General features: G+C 32.2%; 2 protein-coding genes across 7 annotated transcripts in view; one reads left to right on the plus strand and one right to left on the minus strand.

Annotated features, from left to right (window-relative positions):
* Positions 1-1,466: 1,466 nt before the first annotated feature.
* LOC131666581 (ubiquitin-ribosomal protein eL40 fusion protein) lies at positions 1,467-2,463 on the plus strand. 2 transcript variants are annotated; one of them, XM_058939386.1, is made up of 3 exons: positions 1,467-1,535; positions 1,872-2,071; positions 2,158-2,460. In XM_058939386.1, the coding sequence occupies exons 2-3, from the start codon at positions 1,882-1,884 to the stop codon at positions 2,352-2,354; spliced, it is 387 nt and encodes a 128-aa protein (XP_058795369.1). In that variant the 5' UTR covers positions 1,467-1,535; positions 1,872-1,881; the 3' UTR covers positions 2,355-2,460. The 2 variants fall into 2 exon arrangements, with proteins under 2 accessions (XP_058795369.1, XP_058795376.1); XM_058939393.1 differs by lacking the exon at positions 1,467-1,535 and adding an exon at positions 1,656-1,785 and having other exon boundaries at positions 2,158-2,463.
* A 79-nt stretch (positions 2,464-2,542) lies between these two features.
* The window catches only part of LOC131666554 (polyphosphoinositide phosphatase), a 155,223-nt gene continuing 136,325 nt past the window's right edge, over positions 2,543-21,440 (minus strand). For 3 of the 5 annotated variants that reach the window (XM_058939346.1, XM_058939337.1, XM_058939372.1), the window contains 8 exons: positions 4,699-4,897; positions 4,128-4,631; positions 3,792-3,904; positions 3,489-3,729; positions 3,209-3,424; positions 2,969-3,142; positions 2,745-2,901; positions 2,543-2,678 (listed from right to left, as the gene is read on the minus strand). In XM_058939346.1, coding sequence (XP_058795329.1) covers positions 2,595-2,678; positions 2,745-2,901; positions 2,969-3,142; positions 3,209-3,424; positions 3,489-3,729; positions 3,792-3,904; positions 4,128-4,631; positions 4,699-4,897 — 1,688 coding nt within the window. In that variant the 3' untranslated portion in view covers positions 2,543-2,594. The remainder of the gene's footprint in view (positions 2,679-2,744; positions 2,902-2,968; positions 3,143-3,208; positions 3,425-3,488; positions 3,730-3,791; positions 3,905-4,127; positions 4,632-4,698; positions 4,898-21,440) is intronic. The other 2 variants (XM_058939363.1, XM_058939354.1) reach the window with 2 other exon arrangements.

Genomic DNA, 21,440 nt, shown 5'->3' on the forward strand with positions numbered 1-21,440 from the left:
GCCAAGGTCCAATTGGAGGGGGCCACCCGAAGGGAGCGCCACCATGGATCGGTGGCAGATGTTCTCCGAGATGCCACGTGGGTTATCCCGAAGAAGGCTTCTAGGGACACTTCGACCCAAACAGAGGACCAGGAAGAAGTCAAGCGTCCCAAGTCCACCATGGACCAGGGAGTGCAGAACCTTAAGTTTGGCGTACCCCAGATGTCAGATAGTGCGAGCCAGTGCCCTGGACCCATGGAGACCTGTGGGGCTTAGCACTGGGTCTGCAACTACCCCTTAATACCAGAGCAGCAGACTCTCCTCCTCGACTTCAGATATATACGTCTAGGGCTCAATGAGTACCTGGCGGTTCGCCGAAAATCTCCAGTCACAGGTGTATGATCACCTGAGACGTTTTATGAACCGCCAGGGTGCAGAAGAGCTGCTCGGGACGTGGGCAGAGGTGGCTCAACGCCAGAGGGCCTAAGGAGAGTCCTTGCTGCGGGTGGATAATGGATAGGAGTATATATATTATCACTCTCTGTTATTGAATTATTTGATTTTTGGACCATCCAGTAGTGACTGAATGCTGGACTGTGAACTAGTAATGATAAAATTAAGATAGATTTTATTTTTCAGACTAGCTGATGGTAATAAAAAGTTACGATGGAAGTTTCTTTTAATCTAATTTAAGATGATGAATACGAATTTTGATATTAATTTGTAAGAAAGTTAACAGATAGCTAGTTAATCATAAATTAATTATTTAAAAAACATTCATTTTATTTTGTCGACTTTCCACATATAGTCACACATTCCTTTATTTATAAAAAAATTATTTGGAATTTACAGATCTAAGCAATAAAGTATAACTTTAAAAATTCACCACTCCACAAGCCCACTTCAAAACGTATTTTTATTGCTTATTAAAATGCGTTATAGCTAAATTTAATCAATTTTTTTAGATTTTAAAGAACCAAACAAAATTTTTGTTTATAAAATAAGAAATGTGTTACTAATTTAAAAATTTTGTATAAACAATATATGGTTGATTAAACAATTAATTTATTAATAATTAATTCACTGTTACATTTTCTAGAAACTGTCATCAATATATGAAAATATATTTGAACGATAATTTTTTATCATCAACGGGCTGCCTGTAAAATGAAACTTATAATGACATGACTTCAATATTATTCTTAAGTTGTAAATAATTTTTTAATAAATTTCCGTTTTAAAAACATCTAAAGTATATTTTTCTTTTAGCTTTAATGTTTTCAATGCTTTTAAAGTCCAGGAACATTTTTGTTTGATTAATCTGTACTATTTCCTACGTTGATATTAAAGTTGTCAAACTCAACTTTCATTTCAGGCCACCAGGACAGCGCATCAGTATCACTAAATCCTATTCGCGTACCAGATTCTAAAATAAATCCATTTAACACATATCTTGCTTATCTCTAATTATACTTTGGTTAGTGTTGGGAAATCAGGAAATAGGAATTTCTCGTCCTTTTTGCTCCAATTTCCGTGTAGAGCACGTTGTTGCGGAGGTATGTTCTTAATTATTTTTAATTTATACCTATTAAATCTTCGCAAATAAACAAAAGAACAATGTATTAACATTCCATTTTTCTTTATTTAATCGTTAATAATAGGTGAATAATAAAACAAGTGACAGTAAATAATTTTATGAATTTTGCTTTATGAGTACACGTACCAACCTAAAAATTTGGTTTATTAACGCTTACTGTTCCGTCATTTAATGTAAAAAAAAAGATAAGAAAAATTTCTTTCAACCTAGTAAAGTGCAGCAAATAAATTTAAAGATTGTATAATAACTTTTAATAATTATAATTACAACACTAAGTTTTTACAAAATGTTTTAGATTATTCAACATGCAAATTTTTGTAAAAACTCTTACCGGTAAAACTATTACCCTTGAAGTAGAGGCATCGGATACAATTGAAAATGTTAAAGCTAAAATTCAAGATAAAGAAGGTATCCCACCAGATCAGCAGAGATTAATATTTGCTGGGAAACAGTTGGAGGATGGACGTACACTATCAGATTATAATATTCAGAAAGGTAAATAGCTATAAATGAGCTATGAATTTATATTGTATTCAATTTCATTCCAACCTTTAATAAATCATTTTATTTTTCATAAAAAGAATCTACTCTGCATCTAGTTCTTCGTCTAAGAGGTGGAGTTATTGAACCTACTTTGATGATTTTAGCACGTAAATATAATTGTGATAAAATGATTTGTCGCAAATGTTATGCTCGTCTTCATCCAAGAGCAACAAATTGTAGGAAAAAGAAATGTGGTCATACTAATAACATTCGTCCCAAAAAGAAATTGAAGTAAACTAAAATATTGTATTCTTTTTATATTTATTGGACAAAATAAATTTATAAATTACATTTTATTTTGAAAAATAAATTGCTTTAATAATTTACTGAATTGTAAATAACATAATTTAATCCTTCATCTGACTTTAATAAAATACTATAAAATATTTGAATTTCAAAACATATAAAAGTTATTTTCATAGTATATACAATTTTTATTACTAATACACTTTGTTTTATCATAAGATTTGAAATTTCAAATTCTACGATTAAGGTGATACTGATATACATGTCGTTCATACGAATCCATGTTGTTATGATTTGGTACTAATTTTGTTACCTGAAATTTATTCAACATAACATTATGTTAATGAGAAATGTTTAATTAACAGGAAGTATATAATACCTGTGCTCTTTCTAAGTATTGTTTATAAATAGAGAAGCTGCTGATATCTTTAATTTTGAACTCGGAAATATCAAAATAATATACTTGATTGAACAGTTTAGTAAAAAATTTGAAATGATCCATATTATATAAAGAATTTTTTCCTATCAATATAAATCTAAAACAAAATCTAAATAAAATGAAATGTATTTAAAATATTAATTGTAGTAAAGCAGATCTCTTACTTTTTATATAAAAGGACATCATTTCGTTTTGGGTGTTCAAGTTGACAACCATACATCTCTTTCATATTTGGAAAAAGTCCTTCAAATGTGAATTCTTGACTATTTTGAGATAATATTTGGTGATCAATAGATGAATGATTTTCTTCTTCTTCATCCGAACTACTAATGCTTGAACTACGATGATAATGTGCATATTCTTAAAAGTCTAACTTTTCAAATATAAAATTTTATTAGAATTACCTGGCACTAGAAGGTGTACTACTTGTACTACATTGACCTGTCATTGAAGGATTTTTGAAATTTATATTTCTACTTTGTGAGTCTTCTCTTCTTTTCCCTGGTCTAATTCTCACTACAAATGGACTAAAGTTTGTAGTAAAATGAGGCATAAAATCTCTAACTGAATGACTTATTTGATATGCATAAGTTTCTGATAATAGAGTTAATTCATATGGTCTGGAAGTTATTTTATTTATTAAATTAATTTATGAAATATATATATGTGGGGACTCAATGTTACCTGTAATAATCATAATAAATATCAATTTGTTCCTCTTTAGAGTTCTTCATCTGAATGGTTTCCAAAGATACTTTTTTTACATCAAAAAAAGGATACGGAAGATATTCTAAAATTTTATCACTCCACCATTGAGTTAGCATATCAGATTTTCGTGAATAATTACTAGCTAGAGAATGGTGTAAATAGTAATCTGTGACTGATTCCCAAATTGGAGGTTTGCTTTCTTCTGGAATGAATAAGCCTGTAATACATAATAAATATGTTTTAGTAGTAGTTATTTTTTTTATTAAAAACATTACCTACCCAAAAATAAATTCATAGCATGCTGTTTTTCTTGATCACTAAATGTATTACTATAATATCTACTTAACGTTTGCATAATATCATTTCCCTGACTAGTCCATGGAGCAGTTTTTCTACAATGAATAAAAATAATTCGTTTTATTAAGTTATTAAAAAATTTATATAATGAATTGGAAACAATAGAAACTGTTTATTAATAGCTCTCAAAGTCATACAAACTTTAGTTCCTTTAATTTTAGTTAAAGTTCAATTCAATTCTTTACTTCAATTTCATTAAAATCTTGAGAAAAATAAATTATATTTGAGTTCCTTATCTATTTAGAATATAGTACTGACCTGTAAGTTTTGATTCTGTGAACTAGTTGTGAACCTCCATATTGAAGAGCTAGTGTATCTCCATGATCTTCATAAAGTTCTTCAAGTAAACGAACACAATCTGTATCAAATTCTAATAATGGTGAATTTAATACGCCCAAACTATATAATTGATATTCTAATGCACATTTACCAATAGCAAATTGGGCTGTATTTGTACGATCCAAACAGTCAACACAATTAGTTCTTATAATACCATTCTGAAATGTTTTTTGCTTTGAAAATAATTGCTGGATTTCATTATTTACTTTCTTAACGTTATCCATGTTAAAATAGTTAATCGACAGATTTATATTTTGGACTTCTTTTACTAATGAAGTGGAGTTTATTTGCAATCCAAAACCTTGTTTTTGGTAAGGAATTTGAGATTTTTTATAGGAATAATTTGATGAATGGAAAATACCTGTTTTTAAAACAGCATTATTTGCAATATTAGCTAATCGCTCCATAACATTAGCCTCTTTCCTAAAAATGTCATCTTGTAAAATTAAGTATACAATTAATTATAAAAATTATTCAATTGAATTCTTACCCTTTATTCTTTCTAGCCATATCAAAACTTATATATTGAATATGATGTTCTAGAGGTAAAAATTGATTTAAATATTTAATAGCCATGCTGATTTCTTCACTTAATGTGCTTTCATGTTTTCTTTTCTCTCTCTTTTTAACTAGATTTAGTATGAAAACTGGTGATCCATATCTTTCTAGAAGATTATTGAAGTGAGCCCCTGGTAATTAATTAATTATGTAATAATGAAGATATAGAAATATTAAAAAAAAAATTATTTAAATGCAATATAAGAAATATTTTATAACAATTATCACTGGAACTATGTATTCAAATTTAGTACAAAATATGAAATTTGTACAAGACAAGAATATATATAAAATCTGTATGAATCGTGTGCCATACTCGTACAAAATTCATACAAATTTTTTCTGATAAGTGTGTTCAAAATTTGAACAAGTTCGGTATAAGTTTTTTACAAGTTTTGCATAAAATATAAAATTTACAAGAAAGTTATAAATTTTGTACTTATAGTAATCGACTTTTCCTTAAAAATTAAATAAATAAATAATACACGCATATTGTGGATAAAATAACGAAGGCAGCTTCCATATAAGATAAACCACATACAAAAAATGAAAAAAATAAAAGAAAATGTTTACTTAACCAAGATTTGAATCTGCCACCTTCATGTGAACAGACTCAATACTTTATCACTTAGTTACCAATAACTATTACGTGTATGTGATTTTTTGTAACTTAAGTATTACATGTAATCTTGAAACTGTTTATAAATGATTCGACCGTCTTCAATGAACTGTATTTTTACTAATAATATCGATAAATTTAAATTGAATATAAATATAAATGATCAGAACGAAACATATATTTATATATCTTCTTATACTATAAAATATATTTCACACCATTGTCGCCGGCGTGCAGTATCGAAAACCACTATTTCTAGAAGTCTTTAAGATCCTTATTAAGGCTTATAAGCTCTTAAATGAGTGATTGAGGGCCTAAGGATATTCTCTTAATAAGGCCATACTCTTAACAAAGTATATAATAGAGATCGACATATCCTTATTTAATATCAAGAGGCCATTTAATATAAGTGATTTTATATATACAATAAATATATATATCTGAAGCTAATTTATATAATTTTATCTATGACTAGAAGTTTATTAAGTGTGATTACCGCGCGCATGGACCTTTTAGACTTGACCAATTAACGTAATAATTAACCTATAACATAATTTATAAAATATTTAAAACATGTTTTTACCATATTTTTTATCATGTAATATATCATATAATACAATTAATAACAAATTTGAAAGAATTCTGTTACCGTACACGAGATAAAGCAACGTATAAATGTCCGTGACTAAAAACATTATTTCTTAAATCTATTTAAATTTTTTCAAAAGTTTGTCCATATGCTTTATTAATCGTCATTGCAAATGCTAATTTGATAGGATATTGTCGTCTTCTAAAAAGAAACGGATAATCAGTTTCTGACGAATATAAAGTTATACGATTAATAAATATTATGTCGCCTTTTTTATCATTCGTTAATATTTCACATTTTAGTATATTATTATTTCTAAAACTATTAATCGTGTATCATTATATATATAAACTTTCACTAATACTTAGACTTGGAATAAGCCTAACAACGGAATTTATTCTTAGAATATAATTTATAATTTTTGTAAATAAATTAAATCAATTTTACTTATAAGGTATTATTACATTAAAGTCATTATCAATTACGGGAGCACATAAATAAATAATTTGATTAGTTTAATTCCTCAGTCAGAAAAAATTAAAAATTATTAAGTATTCCACAGAAAAAGCATGAGAGAAAATATATACAAAAAAATATAAAAAATATAAATAAATTATTATAAAATGAATTTTATTTGAAAAGTATTGTTACGTTAACGTCATTGATAATTAAGGGAGCATATAAATAATAAATAAATTTCAGTAAGGAATTTCCTAAATGGAAAAAATGTTCATTCATATTAGTAAGCCCACCAGCGCGGAGCTCATTTAAGACGAAACTAGAATACTCGTACTGTTATGCTTAGAATTCATCAAAACGATCCTGGCAGAAAAATGATTGATTTAAAAAAAAATATACCATTAACTTCGTGTTAATTTGTACCACTCGAAAATTGCTTTTTTGGAATTTGTTTGGCTGCATGCGCGTCGTTCGCGCATGCTTGGATGCGTTCGAGGAGTCTCGAGAAAAGGTTGGTCGCAGTGTGAGCTAGCCAGGCTCACACTCAGGCGGTCGGTAAGGAAGTAAGCGTTTCGTCCCGATGTTACCGGCTGGACTCGTCAGTGAGGCTCGACGGCCGGTAACATCTGCCTCATACGCTCAAAGTGCGCGAGTCGCTATGCGGACTTATATGTTCAGCGAGCGTATTTCTTGCCGCTCGTGGCTAGCCGATGCCATCTAGATGTGGATGGCCGAATCGAGAACCGCCACATTTGTACCCCCCCCCTCCACAAATATAAAAAAAAAACAAAAAAATGATATTTCGGAAAACTCATACTCCTGGCAGAAAAATGATAGATATCTTAAAAGAAAAAAATACCACCAGTTTCATTTTAATTTGTACCATTAGAAAAATGCTTTTTTGGAATTTATACCCTCTCTAAAAATTTTCTAAAAATAAATAATTTCTAATTTTTTCTAAATTTTTTTCTAATTTTTTTCTAAATTTTTTTCTCATTTTTTCTAAATAATTTTTTCTAAAAATAAAAAATTTCTCTAAAAATAGAGAAAAAAAAGATTTTCGTAGGGTAGATTAGCAATTCAAATTAACGTATTACTGCGCATGCGCGGCGGAAAATCTATTTTCCAGCAGAAAAATATACGATTTTAAAAAACAAAATATATGAATACCTTCTTCTTAATTTGTACCATCTAAAAAATACATAAAACTAATTTGTATCCTTGTAGAATTTGAATAATACAATGTTTTTTGTGCGATTGTAATACTGATAAATTTTACAGGAAAATCTTTTATTTCTTAAGAAAAAAATATATTTCTAGCTTGACCTTAAATTTTACCAACTGAAAATAGTTTTATTGTAATTTTTACACTCTAAAATTTTATTAGACATGTTAATATACAAAGTCCTAAGTTAACGTGTGTTCGTAAACTCCTACATCCGCAAAAACAGCTGATTACTCGGATGATAAAGTAGGAAACTTTGATAGGAAAAATATTTATTTCCTAAAACAAAATACAGCACCAGCCTTGCCTTAATCAGTACCATTTGAAAAATAGTTATTTTGGAATTTGAACCCCTCGAAAATATTAAGAAAAAAATTAATTCGTAGTCTTATTCGATGATTCTAATTTCTTGTCTTCCGCGCTGCGGAAAATCTCTTTTTTCGGCGGAAAAATCGTGAAATTTTAATGTATAAGATTATGAATGTCTTCTTCTTAATTTGTACCATCTACGATATCCAAAAATATAATTTGTACCCGTGTAGTATTTGAATTATACAGCGTTTTTCATAAAAACACAGTAAAATGCAAAAAATTAATAAAATTTGTGATCCTGGTAGAAAAATGGTGAATTTTCTTAAATAATTTTAAGTAAATAGCTTTATGTCTCTTTGGACTATTCAAAATCATCTAAATTTTATTTTCTGTACCCCCCCCCCCTCAAATTCCAAATTCAAAATTATATTGAAGTTATAAGAGCTGCATTAATAGGAATGGGTTATTTTCTGAAAAATAATAATTCTGAAAAATTTCTAGAACAAATTGAACAGAATATAAAGAGTTGACTTTGTTACTGTTATCGTCAGCAGTATGTTTTGACACTTCAGCATTTGGTTCAGACCTGTAATATCTAAATTAAAAAAGAATTAAAAACAATAAATATCGATCTATAAAATTTTAATAATTAAACATACTTTGACACTATTTCACAATTACTTTTAACATTTTCAGAGTTAGACTCTGTTTGGACCGAAGTCAACTCTTTCCATTCTGTTCAATTTGCTTTGGAAATTTCAATTCGGTATTATGCTCTAGACATAATAATCTTATATTTGACTTATTTATTGTCAGCTGTTCTAGCTATAATAAAGAAAATGTTTCAAACAAGAATTATAATTTACTAAATTTACCATATGACCTATATGAATTTACAGAGCTGAAATAAGAATAAACTAATTAGGATTTGACAATTTATGATATGTTTACATTTTTCTTAATTCTTAAAAAAATAGTATGAGAATATAAATTATATTTGTTACAATACTTCTTTCTTTGGACTTTTACTCTTACTACTAGGTTACATATCGAATGGTACTTGAAAATATATAATCAGTACTTTCCGAGGCTAACATCAATTTAATATGCTAATGACCAAACAATAGCTATACTATATTGTACAATTGAGAATTTTCTTATTTTCCCTCTTTTAAACAAAACTAATTTGAAACGCGGAATTCGGACACGGTATAATGACAGAACAGCCACAAGTGTACAACAGACGTAGATGCGTTATGAATAGGAGAAAAAGAATTTTAGGATGGGTGACCGAATGCTCATCGCTGAGTGAAAAAGAAAAATACCATTTGAAATATCTCTAATTGAACCCTCCAAAAATGCTCATTATTTTAATTGAACCCCTTCAGTTGTCCCAAAAAAATTAGAAACTATGATAATTTTTTCGATTTTTGCAACTGCGATATCTTTAATAATAGTTAATATTTTTGCAAAGAAACAAGACAAAAAAATTGAACCCTTACTCGTTTTAATTGCACCCCTCTTACTTTTTCAAAATTATTAATATGTATGTCAAAAACAACAATCTAATTTTATTGTATGTTGTTTCCAAATAACCCGATAATCTATTTTTTTTTTTACTTTGGCGACGAGATTGACTGCGACACATAGGAGAGGAGAGCTCGGAGAGGAGACAAGAAGGACAAGAAAGGACAGAAGAAGGACAAGAAAGAAAGTGAGAGTGTCTGTGTGTGGGAGAAGTAGTGTTTGTAGCAACTGTGTGCGTGCGACGGCCTTCTGACACCTGCGCCTGCCTCTTTGGAGGCCCTTTTTGTTGTTGAGCGCCTACTGCGAACCATCTTCTTCGGGGTAGCGATTTGTAAGTACAGTCGCGTACCTTTTCTCTCTCTCTCTCTCTCTCTCTCTCTCTCTGCTTTACCGCGTATGTATATATATATATACATATATATTGTGACGGTAAACGTCAAAATTAGCGCTGACTATTTAGCTTAATTGCTGCCTGTGAGGGCAGCACCTGCCGGGGGGACAAAATAGGTAACGAAGGAATTCGGCACGCGAGCAGACGGAACGCGCGCGACAGAATTTGAACCAGTGAAGCTTAGTCCATCATAGTGTCCGCCCGCCTTCATTTTGAGCTACCGATTCACGTGCCGCAAAATATCGAAACTCGACGAGAACGACAAGTGCCAGCTAGCTGTGTCCGCTGATCACGAGGAGCTGCTCGTCTGCAGAGGAAAGGGAGCACGTGCCATCTAAAGAGTGTGTGTGTGTGTGTGAGGTTTCGCCATCGAGGGCGAAACCACTCCGTGCGCGCATTCGCGACCCGCGAGCAAAAACAAAACAATAAAAAGACTGTTCCGTGCTGTGCGAGTTGTCGTTGTTTTTCTCCGATCGTCTGCAAGTATAAGGTAAGCTGGCCAGCTTAATCTCGCGATCGCGCTCATATGAATAATAATCTGATTCTAACATTCGATGCGTGCATGTAACAGCGTTTCTATTAACAAAGAACAGCGAGCGTACCGGCAAAGCGTGTTGTCGACGAGCGAGCGTTCATGTAAACAAACGCGCGGGCCGACCTTTTGTAAATTTTGAGGAATAATAAAGGATACCATTCATATTACCAACAAGTGTTTTTCGATCCGCTTTTACCTCATAGCTTCTACTCACTCCCTATTGAATGTAGGTTATTTACACCTTCCTCGATAAGACGAATTACTGGTTGACTGGCGACTTTCTATACATGCTCTTCGTTTCGTGAACTGAGCATAATTAATTACGCGCATCCCTTTAGTGTGATTGCGCGATTTAATTAATTAAACGGTTTTATCCCGTTACAATATATACATATTTCTTTGCTTGTTCGTTGTAACAATCGTACTTTTGCGAATAAATACGATATTTACTGTTCTCTCGTGACATATTCCTTATTCATTAATACGTCTGTCAATTCCTCGATTTTCGCGTTTAGGTGTGCGATTTAGCGCCTCGACCCGGCATTGAAGTCACGACACCCCGGCAACACCTGGTGGACTGGAGTCCCAGGTAGGAGACAAGCCGAGCCTTCCTGCCTGACCGAGCCCTGCTTCATCTTTTTTTTTATATATTTATGTCAACAGGATGAATTCCCGTTACAAAATATTATAACTATTTCTTTTTACTTTTCATTCAATTTTGCATATCTTTCATGACTTATAATTGAATAGTATTCTTTATTTTCGTATTTCCTACCAATAATAGTTCGCTAAAATTTTGCATTAAATTTCATATTTGTGAAAAGTTATCCGGACCTTCGTTTTCAAATAAGTAATGTATATCCGTAATAGCGTTATAATAACTTTCATTTCTATTATATTTACGAATAAAATCTTGGGATTGTTGATCTTTATAATCATTCCAAAGTGTAATTGGATTAATAAGATTGCAATGTAATATAATTCGTACATGCAACCTTCTAAGTTGCATTTGAGTTATGAAAGCAACAGCTTCTCGTAAAGCGTTCGTCTATTCATGATCGCTTTCTATAAATTCATAAACTAAACATGCTAATATAAAAGTTTCGTGTAATTCACCACTTACAGTTTTCAAATCATCTAAAATTGTAGATCCTTTTATACGGAGAAATAAAATTCTCAAGTGAAATAATTCACATTGACTTGGATTTACGGTATACATTCCTCCAATATAATTAATATTTTTTTTATCTCAATCCATCGATTAACTTTTTTTCCAGCGATTTCAATTTTTTTAAAAGTATAATATTCTAGAATTTTAGAATAATAAAATTGTCGCGCTCGTTATTAATCCCGAATATTCAAATCCATCAACATTGATACTTGTAGACCTATGGTTTTATCTATTATTGAAGATTCAAAGTCAACAGGATCTGTATGAATAGTTATATTTTGATAGTTTGGTATATGCACGGGTAAACGAACAAGTACGTGACTTTTATAATGTACTGGTCGAAATAAAATGCGCCAAACTGTTTCAGTTGGTTCTACGTAACGTGTATTAATGAAATGAGCAATTTCATCATGATCTAAAACCGATCCATCTAGAGAATTTGTAACTATTATTGATGCTGCATTGTGTCCTTTACAGAGATATTTATGTAAATATTCAACAGATTTGATACTTGAACAAATTTCAACATTAATATGGCAATTAAACGTTAATGATAATATTAGAGTATATATCACAATAAAATGGTTCCATTATCATCAATCATTGTTTCTATTTGAAAACATTGTTTTTATTTGAAAAATAAATATTGTTTAAGATTTTTTATGAATGAAACACTCGAATAACCAAATCAGTTTTATCACATGCTTGCTGATCTGGTAAAAGATTTTCTTGAATTACCTGCCATTGGGGATTGGAAGTCATTGGCATAAGTAAGTCGAATTTTCCTTTTTTGTATATTATTACTATAAAATCGTGATAACACTTTAACATGAAACGTGGTGATTCTATAAATATTGGCGGTAAAATAAATCTTTTTCCAATATGCATATTCGCATTATTATTAGTACGTATACTCAAATAATCCATAAGACCTTTATAAGATGAAATTCTTAATTCTGCTTGATGTGATTTGTGATATTCTATTCTATCTTTTTTAATTTTTACATATAAATCAACTAAAAATTGTTGATACAATCGCCTACCTAAAATAAAACTATGGATTAAACTTTTAAACAGCTTTTTAATTTTTTATACATGCTACTCTTAATATTCTTTTTTTACCATCTTTGCGTAACATATTTCTGTGAACGTGTTGGATAAAACAATAAATAAGTCCATAGTTCTATATTAGGATCCATAGATTATACTTTTTGTAACTTTATTCTATTTTCATTCTGTACACAACAACATAGGTATCAGGTGATTCTCCATCAGTAGTAGTGGAAAATATAGCAGCTACTTCATTTATTTTAGGACAATTATAACGATGTAAATTTATAACAGATTTTATTGAAAAAAGTAAGTGTAATTCTGCTAAATTACTATCCAACTCTTTCAATTTTTCGCCTATCATTTGATATAGATTTGGATTTGGCAAAGATATTATAATTACGCGTTTTAATATATAATATTACGTCATAATTAAATTCGTCATAATAAGACATTCCATACCCATCAAGCATAAAATATTGCACTAAAAAATTTACTGAAATATTTCAGAAAAACTTTGGAAAGATATTGTAGAAATGATTGTGAAATAAATTGTGAAGGTTCAATTAAAATGTTTCATATAATTTACCTAACGTATTGCAAACATGTTTCACTTAAATATTCCATGTCAAATTTTGAAACATTTTATGGAAACTTGGCATAAACTTTGTAGAAACATTGCAAGAATTATTCGTGAAAAATTATGTGTGAAACATAGCAGAAATGATTCGTCCCAAATTGCTGTTTAATGTTTCAGATAAATTGCAGTAACTATTTGTATAACTTCTCCCAAAATCTTTTCCAAACGTTACAAAAAACACTCCACTGAAATATGTTACAAGCTTTTCGTGAACTATTCAAGACAATATTTCGTTGATAAATAAAATTTATTATTAAAATTTTCCGGAAAACTTGCTAAAACATTGCTCAACATATTTCATGAAAATGCTTTGGAAATGTTTATAGAGACATTCCATGAAACATTGATGAAAGATTGCATAAATTATTCATGCAATATTGTCATTTAATGTTTCAGACAAATGGCACTAACTATTTGTATAACGTTTCCCAAAATATTTTTCAAATCTTTAAAATGAGGTACATTATAAGGGTTAAGCCCAATTGACCAAATAATTGGGCTTATATTCCATCAGCGCCGCTCTTTCCCATCTCGCATTTGATCGTATAAATTCCACCACCGCATACCCTAACTAAAATACCCACTCTTATTTGTTTCTGAAGTCCCATCCCCGAGAAAATGGCTTTGCAAGGGCAACGATGCTATCAACGGTAGCTGCATGAGCAAGCTGTGAGTAGCCGACACCACGACTCACACACACCAGCCTAACAGGACATATCGACGTCATCATCGGCTGCATCGACAATGTAGTCGATTTTCCAACCATACTGACAGGATGTAGGCGAAAGATACGAAATCAGAGGAGTTTTCGCGCTTGGAATATGCTCGACACTGTTAAGATCGAGGAAAACTTGACCGAACGACGGAAAACCGCGGCGCCAACGCAAGTCCATTAAGCATATACTCGTGCGCATTATAAACACCACTAACCCCCCCATTGATACTGAAAACCAATGGGAAAATCATAAGCTTTCTCATGCATATACACACGCGGTGCTCCAGGAGGTAAAGCGGTGAGCAATACCAGAACACATGTATACACTCGCGAGTGGCGTAGAGAGGTCGAGGTCGAGGTCGAGGTCGAGGTCGAGGTCGAGGTCGAGGTCGAGGTCGAGGTCGAGGTCGAGGTCGAGGTCGAGGTCGAGGTCGAGGTCGAGGTCGAGGTCGAGGTCGAGGTCGAGGTCGAGGTCGAGGTCGAGGTCGAGGTCGAGGTCGAGGTCGAGGTCGAGGTCGAGGTCGAGGTCGAGGTAGAGGTAGAGGTAGAGGTAGAGGTAGAGGTAGAGGTAGAGGTAGAGGTAGAGGTAGAGGTAGAGGTAGAGGTAGAGGTAGAGGTAGAGGTAGAGGTAGAGGTAGAGGTAGAGGTAGAGGTAGAGGTAGAGGTAGAGGTAGAGGTAGAGGTAGAGGTAGAGGTAGAGGTAGAGGTAGAGGTAGAGGTAGAGGTAGAGGTAGAGGTAGAGGTAGAGGTAGAGGTAGAGGTAGAGGTAGAGGTAGAGGTAGAGGTAGAGGTAGAGGTAGAGGTAGAGGTAGAGGTAGAGGTAGAGGTAGAGGTAGAGGTAGAGGTAGAGGTAGAGGTAGAGGTAGAGGTAGAGGTAGAGGTAGAGGTAGAGGTAGAGGTAGAGGTAGAGGTAGAGGTAGAGGTAGAGGTAGAGGTAGAGGTAGAGGTAGAGGTAGAGGTAGAGGTAGAGGTAGAGGTAGAGGTAGAGGTAGAGGTAGAGGTAGAGGTAGAGGTAGAGGTAGAGGTAGAGGTAGAGGTAGAGGTAGAGGTAGAGGTAGAGGTAGAGGTAGAGGTAGAGAGAGAGAGAGAGAGAGAGAGAGAGAGAGAGAGAGAGAGAGAGAGAGTGAGAGAGAGACTAAGAAGATTGACATCAAGGAGGGACAAAAATATGGAGGTACGTTAATTTTTCTAATCTCGACTCAAAATATTCCTACATAAATCTGAAGTATATCCCATATAAAGTTAGTATTTCTATTCTTTAATGAAAATTATTAATAAGAAAATATTCATTTTTAGTCATGTTTTTGAAAGTCCTTATCTTTCTAAGATGTGGCTAAAGGCTTTAAATGAGATAAATTAATTATTTAATATCTTCATTGTAACCATCGATAAACGTGACTCCATTCAATTAAAAAATAACGTTCCATCGCTTATTTTTACTAGGGACTGTAACATTTGCAAAATTGCTCCACACTCATATATGACTTTTGCCAATTGATCTGTTATGTATAAAAAAATATTATTTTATTTTTTATTTTTTGATTGTATTGACTTTAGTAATCATACTTTTTCTGATTTGTAAAATAAATTTCAGGTAATCACAATCAATTAATTCAAAATAATGAATTTCAATTTGAAATCCTACCTTGATTTGCTGATTTGCCATGCATAATAACAATTTTTAGTTTGAAAATTGGAAGTTGAGAAATATTTCATTCAGAGAAGAAAGTCATTCTTGCATCAATTTTATTATCCACATTAAATTCAGACATGACCGCAATAGTTAATTTCTCGAAATGACCATATTTATTGGTGAATTTTAAGTCTATTGACCCATTAATACCCAAGCCGAATCTGGTAGAGATAGCCTTGAAATAACTATTGAGTTCATGTTATAGCTTAAAAATAATTTGAACGTGTTTTTTCTTTTTCCATTTCCAATTGTTTATAAAAAGTTATTTAAACAAATTGAAAAAAGTTTTAGTTTTTTGAAAAACTATTTACGGCAATCGGTTCTACGAGAAAAACCAAGGCGAAAACCTCTGTAGCGTTTTCTTGTCAGACTCGATTTTGTTGGTGTAATTTCGTTATAAACAATTTGAAACTGAGAAGTGATGCTGACCTCGTTGTATCCCAAGCCGAATCTAGTCGAGGTAGCCTTGAAATAACTATTGGGTTCATGTTATAGCTCAAAAATAATTTACACGTGTTTTTTCTTTTTGCATTTCCAATTGTTTATAAAAAGTTATTTAAACAAATTGACAAAAGTTTTAGTTTTTTGAAAAACTATTTACGGCAATCGATTCATCGGGAAAAACCAAGGCGAAAACCTCTGTAAGATTTTCTTGTCAGACTCGATTTTGTTGGTGTATATTCGTTATAAACAATTTGAAACTGAGAAGTGATGCTGACCTCGTTGTATCCCAAGCCGAATCTAGTCGAGGTAGCCTTGAAATAACTATTGGGTTCATGTTATAGCTCAAAAATAATTTACACGTGTTTTTTCTTTTTGCATTTCCAATTGTTTATAAAAAGTTATTTAAACAAATTGACAAAAGTTTTAGTTTTTTGAAAAACTATTTACGGCAATCGATTCATCGGGAAAAACCAAGGCGAAAACCTCTGTAAGATTTTCTTGTCAGACTCGATTTTGTTGGTGTATATTCGTTATAAACAATTTGAAACTGTGAAGTGATGCTGACAAAAACCTCTCTAACATTATCTTTTTCGACCCAACTGTTTTTGTTAATCATTATGGATAAAAGAACTACTTTCTTCAAAACAGATCCTTAAAAACAATTACGAATGATTTTCTCTGTGAGTTTTGCAAAAATAAATATCACATTTTGAACAACAATATTCAGTCAATACTGAACAATTTTCGTTGTCACACTTTCGACGTTTCCCAACCTTTATCTGATGTTCCTCTGTCGGAGTTTCAACTTTTTTCTGTCGTTTGGGTAGATGAGTATTTTCGAGTTTTTGAATATAATATTCACAAACTTATATCTTTTGAACCTTTCTTCTCATCTGGATGGAGTTTATTGTAAATAACAGTAGCATTAGCTAATGAAGCTTGAATAAGTCTCATGAAGAGACACCACGTCCATTTTTTGCTTCGGATTGTAGGCATAAGTGCATTACAATGCTGGTTGTGTAAGTCTACTCCACCCATGTACCTATTATACATTGAGAAAGCTTGAGGAAAGAGAATTTTTTGTTTAATTTTATTATGCCATCTTTTCATTTCAACTTTCGGTTCATCTCCGTATTTAGTTGAGAGAACTGATAGGGGTTTTGAGTCCATCACCGTTATGTAATTCAGTTTTGAATTGGCTTCATGAACTGAGATAGTGGTTCCTCTATCAGCTTTCTTTGACATATCGATTTTTGCTTTGACGCGATTTTGACGAACAGTTCCTGTAACCGATAATCCAATATTTCTTAAGTGAATCATGAGATCTGGAGATGTCAAGAAGTTATCAAAAAACAAATGATATTTTGCCAGATTTTCATCTTTAACGGTCTCCAGGAACCTTTGAAGTAATTTGATAACCACTCTCGATCCCAAACAAACAGAAGCTAAAGGATTTTCAGATTCAGTACCAAACTTGCTCGTATATATATCTAAATCATATATATATGTATCAATCTGAAGAATATAGTGCCCATAGCTTTATCCCAAATTTTATAGGTTTGTTCTTAATGCATTGCTTGATGCTGAATCTTCCAAAATATTTGACCATAATTTCGTCAATTGACAAATTATAATCAAAAAATCCGTATCTCATACAATTTTCCCTAAATAATTCAAATAAATATCTGACTTTCCAGACTTTATCTTTTTCATCTTTGTCTTGAAGTTTATAAAACCTAATGTTTTTTTTTATTTTTACAAATTATTCCCTTGGCATAAGTTCTTTTATTATTGGACACTGCAAAAGTCGTTTATTGGACCAATAGTCAGACTGCTTTTTCCTAGAATTGACTATAGTAATCATAATGATCACGGTGAATCGGTCTAAATCATCATTGGTCAATTCAAAGTGGTTTTCGGAAGTAGCTTCTATAATAAAGTTTTTCATTGATTGAGAAAAAAAGAGTTCAAACAATTCCAAAGAACTTTTTAAGTCAAATGATGAAATAGATGAAAGATCATAGTCATCATCTGGAAGATCGTCATAATTCAAAGCATTATCACGCTAATCATACTTATGATTCGGTTCTAGTAACTTCTGGTCACTAGTATAAGAACTCTTTATATGTTCATACGATCCTGTAGGAAGCGGCCAAAATGAAGTACGTATATTCTTCTTCTTCATTACTTGAACCTTCATCTGAGCTCTCATGCTCTGTTGGAAGAAATGCAATATCAATATGATGGTCACCATCTATATCATCACCGTCAACCATCTCATTCAAATCAGCAATTCTTCGCCTCGTCATGGTATTATAGTTTTATATTGAAGTATATAAAAAGAACAAAATCAGTAATTTATTCAATATAATACAATGCTCTTCTATTTCACTGAGTGACTAGCTATCGTCGAATAGTATATGACACCGAACTATTTAGTCGATTTACATTTGAAATGAAGATAGGAATGAAAATTAGAAAGAATTATGAAATTATGAGGAATTTCTACTGATGGTGTGATTATTTCAGTACAACCGTAGAAAATCTTTTTCAAGTTATTTTAAGTTCACATTCGGTTCGTAAAATTCAAATGATGGAAACTGCTTTATGATTTCTAATTACAATTGTATGATAAAAGGCTAAAGAGGTTTTCGCCTTGGTTTTTCCCGTAGAATCGATTGCGTAAATAGTTTTTCAAAAAATTAAATTTTTGTCAATTTGTTTGAATAACTTTTTATAAACAATTGGAAATGCAAAAAGAAAAAACACGTGTAAATTATTTTTGAGCTATAGCATGAACCCAATAGTTATTTCAAGGCTATCTCGACTAGATTCGGCTTGGAATACAACGAGGTCAGCATCACTTCTCAGTTTTAAATTGTTTATAACGAAATTACACCAACAAAATCGAGTCTGAAAAAAAAACGCTACAGAGGTTTTCGCTTTGGTTTTTTCCGTAGAACCGATTGCCGTTAATAGTTTTTCAAAAAACTAAAAATTTTGTCAATTTGTTTAACTAACTTTTTATAAACAATTGGAAATGCAAATAGAAAAAACACGTGTAAATTATTTTTGAGCTATAACGTGAACCCAATAGTTATTTCAAGGCTATCTCTACCAGATTCGGCTTGGGCATTAATGGGTTAATTTATTCAATTTTTATTCAATTAAATATAATATATCTATTAAATATCTATTAAATCTGTAATTTAGAGAAGGTGAATTGTTATGTAATAAATGTTGTCTACAGACAAGTACAAATATCATTTGAACTGTTAACGACTAGAATTGCAATAATGCATCTGTTAAACGTTACTTACATGAAAATGACAAATACTTCATTTTGAGTTAAAAGCTTCAATGAAATTATTTTGTTAATTCAGTCAAATACATTGAATATGATTATTCTGATAATTACAAATAATGTGTTTGCTAGCAAAATCACAAAGAGCATTACGTAATAATGATAATACAATATTTTTTTAATTTAATATGTAAGTTTTCAAAAAGATTTTTTTAATATAATTATTTGCTTCATGGTACTTATGGACTCATTTGGATATTACAATATTAAATATGTTATTGATTTTGGTCATATCACTCAATCTATTTGCTTTGAACTGTAGTGTATATGTTGCACTAAAATCATCGTAATTCTTATTACATTCTTTTTCCCATGTACAAGGATATCATAATGCTTTTTTTCGTTCGAACTCTTCTAATTTAAAATAAAGTCTCAATATTCCCACGATGCTGATATACTGTGATATTCATTCATTAAATTATATTCTTTCTTATAATTTATATTATAAACGCGCTAAATCAATAGTTAAAAAATACAGCCTTTGAAAGTACAATGTATTCATGAGTTCATTTTTTTGAGTTTTAATTTACAACGATTATCGAAAATCGTTTAGATCCGCGTACTGGATTAAGAGAGAGCGAGAGCGAGAGCACGAGAGAGAGAGCGCGTAGGGGCAATGACCGGGAGGGGAGGCTCCGACCGGCAGTATGACTGTGCCACTCAGTCAGTTCGTGCCGATCTAACCTCCGTTTTTCCCGAGCCATCCGAGTTTTGTGTTTTGCCATTGACGTTGAGGACTTGAGTGCGTGGGTGTGCTAATAGCAGCAGCAGCAGTAGCAGCAACTGCGGTAGCAGCAACAGCAGCAGCATCAACAGCAGCAACATCAGTGGCAACAACAACAACAGCAGCAATAGCAATCGAAGCGGCGCAGCAAGCAGCGGAACAGTCGATCAACAGCGTGTTAGTCGGATACGGTTGGCCACCGTATCCTCATCGATATCGCGGTAGGTGCACCTTCTTCCCATTGTCAATCGCTGTTATAATTTGCGTGCGAATCCGCGCAGCGAGCGCGAAGAATTTATCTATTGCGTGCGAGCAGGTAGTTCGCGGTAATCGCGGTTTTTTTCTCTCTCTCTCAAATAGCGTGTCTTGTCATTCACGCGAGCGTGCGAAAGTCTCTCGGCAAAACTCCCGTGTAGTTAAATTGCATCAATAAAGTGCATGTTGATCATTACTTTCGAGTTAAATAGTCGTTATTTGGTCTTTCCTTTGTCCGGAGGTCGCGCCAGTGTTTATTTTCAGGGGATTCGAATTCGCCGGTTGCGTAGCACGGATCGTGCGATTATCGATAGACGCGAGTCGACGACTTAGGTTCCGGCGGCGACCGCACGAGCGCTACAAGCAAGGGGCGACAGCGCCGCCAAGCGGTGAGTTGGGGGAACCCAACTCGGAACAGTGAAGAGACTCTGCGCAGGCGCACTCCGAGGCAAGGTAGGTTACTGTGCCTTGTGCACCAGAGATAACAAGGCGTCGTTTAGTCGCAATTAAAGGTACGTCTGCAGGGTCATAGACTGAACGGCAGCCTGTTACAAATTATACTAAAATCTTGTTTACTATCTGTATGGATTCCTTACTGTTTCATTGTATAAAGTAAATATAACAATATATTTATTGAGAAGAATTCGTCATTTCTCCAACATAATTATTTTAATTCAGTAAATACTTTCATAAATCAAGAAAATAAAATATTATTAACAAAAAAATTTAGTTCATTTTTCTGTTAAGAAAAATAAAATACAAACAATCTAAACTCATCTGATATAATTTTTTCCTCTAATTTTTGGATTGTGCGTTCTCGTATTTTATAATTTTTTAGTATAATTTAGTTATCATTAGGTCAAATAACTGAATACACTGATAGTAAAAGAAACATTGTGAATATAAAATATTCATAACTTTATAAATTATTCAACGATTTTTAAAAATATTATAAACTCAG

This window comes from Phymastichus coffea, unplaced genomic scaffold (assembly GCF_024137745.1).
Source record: "Phymastichus coffea isolate CEN01 unplaced genomic scaffold, Cenicafe_Pcof_1.1 PCOF00004, whole genome shotgun sequence".
NCBI classification, from domain to species: Eukaryota; Metazoa; Arthropoda; class Insecta; order Hymenoptera; family Eulophidae; genus Phymastichus; species Phymastichus coffea.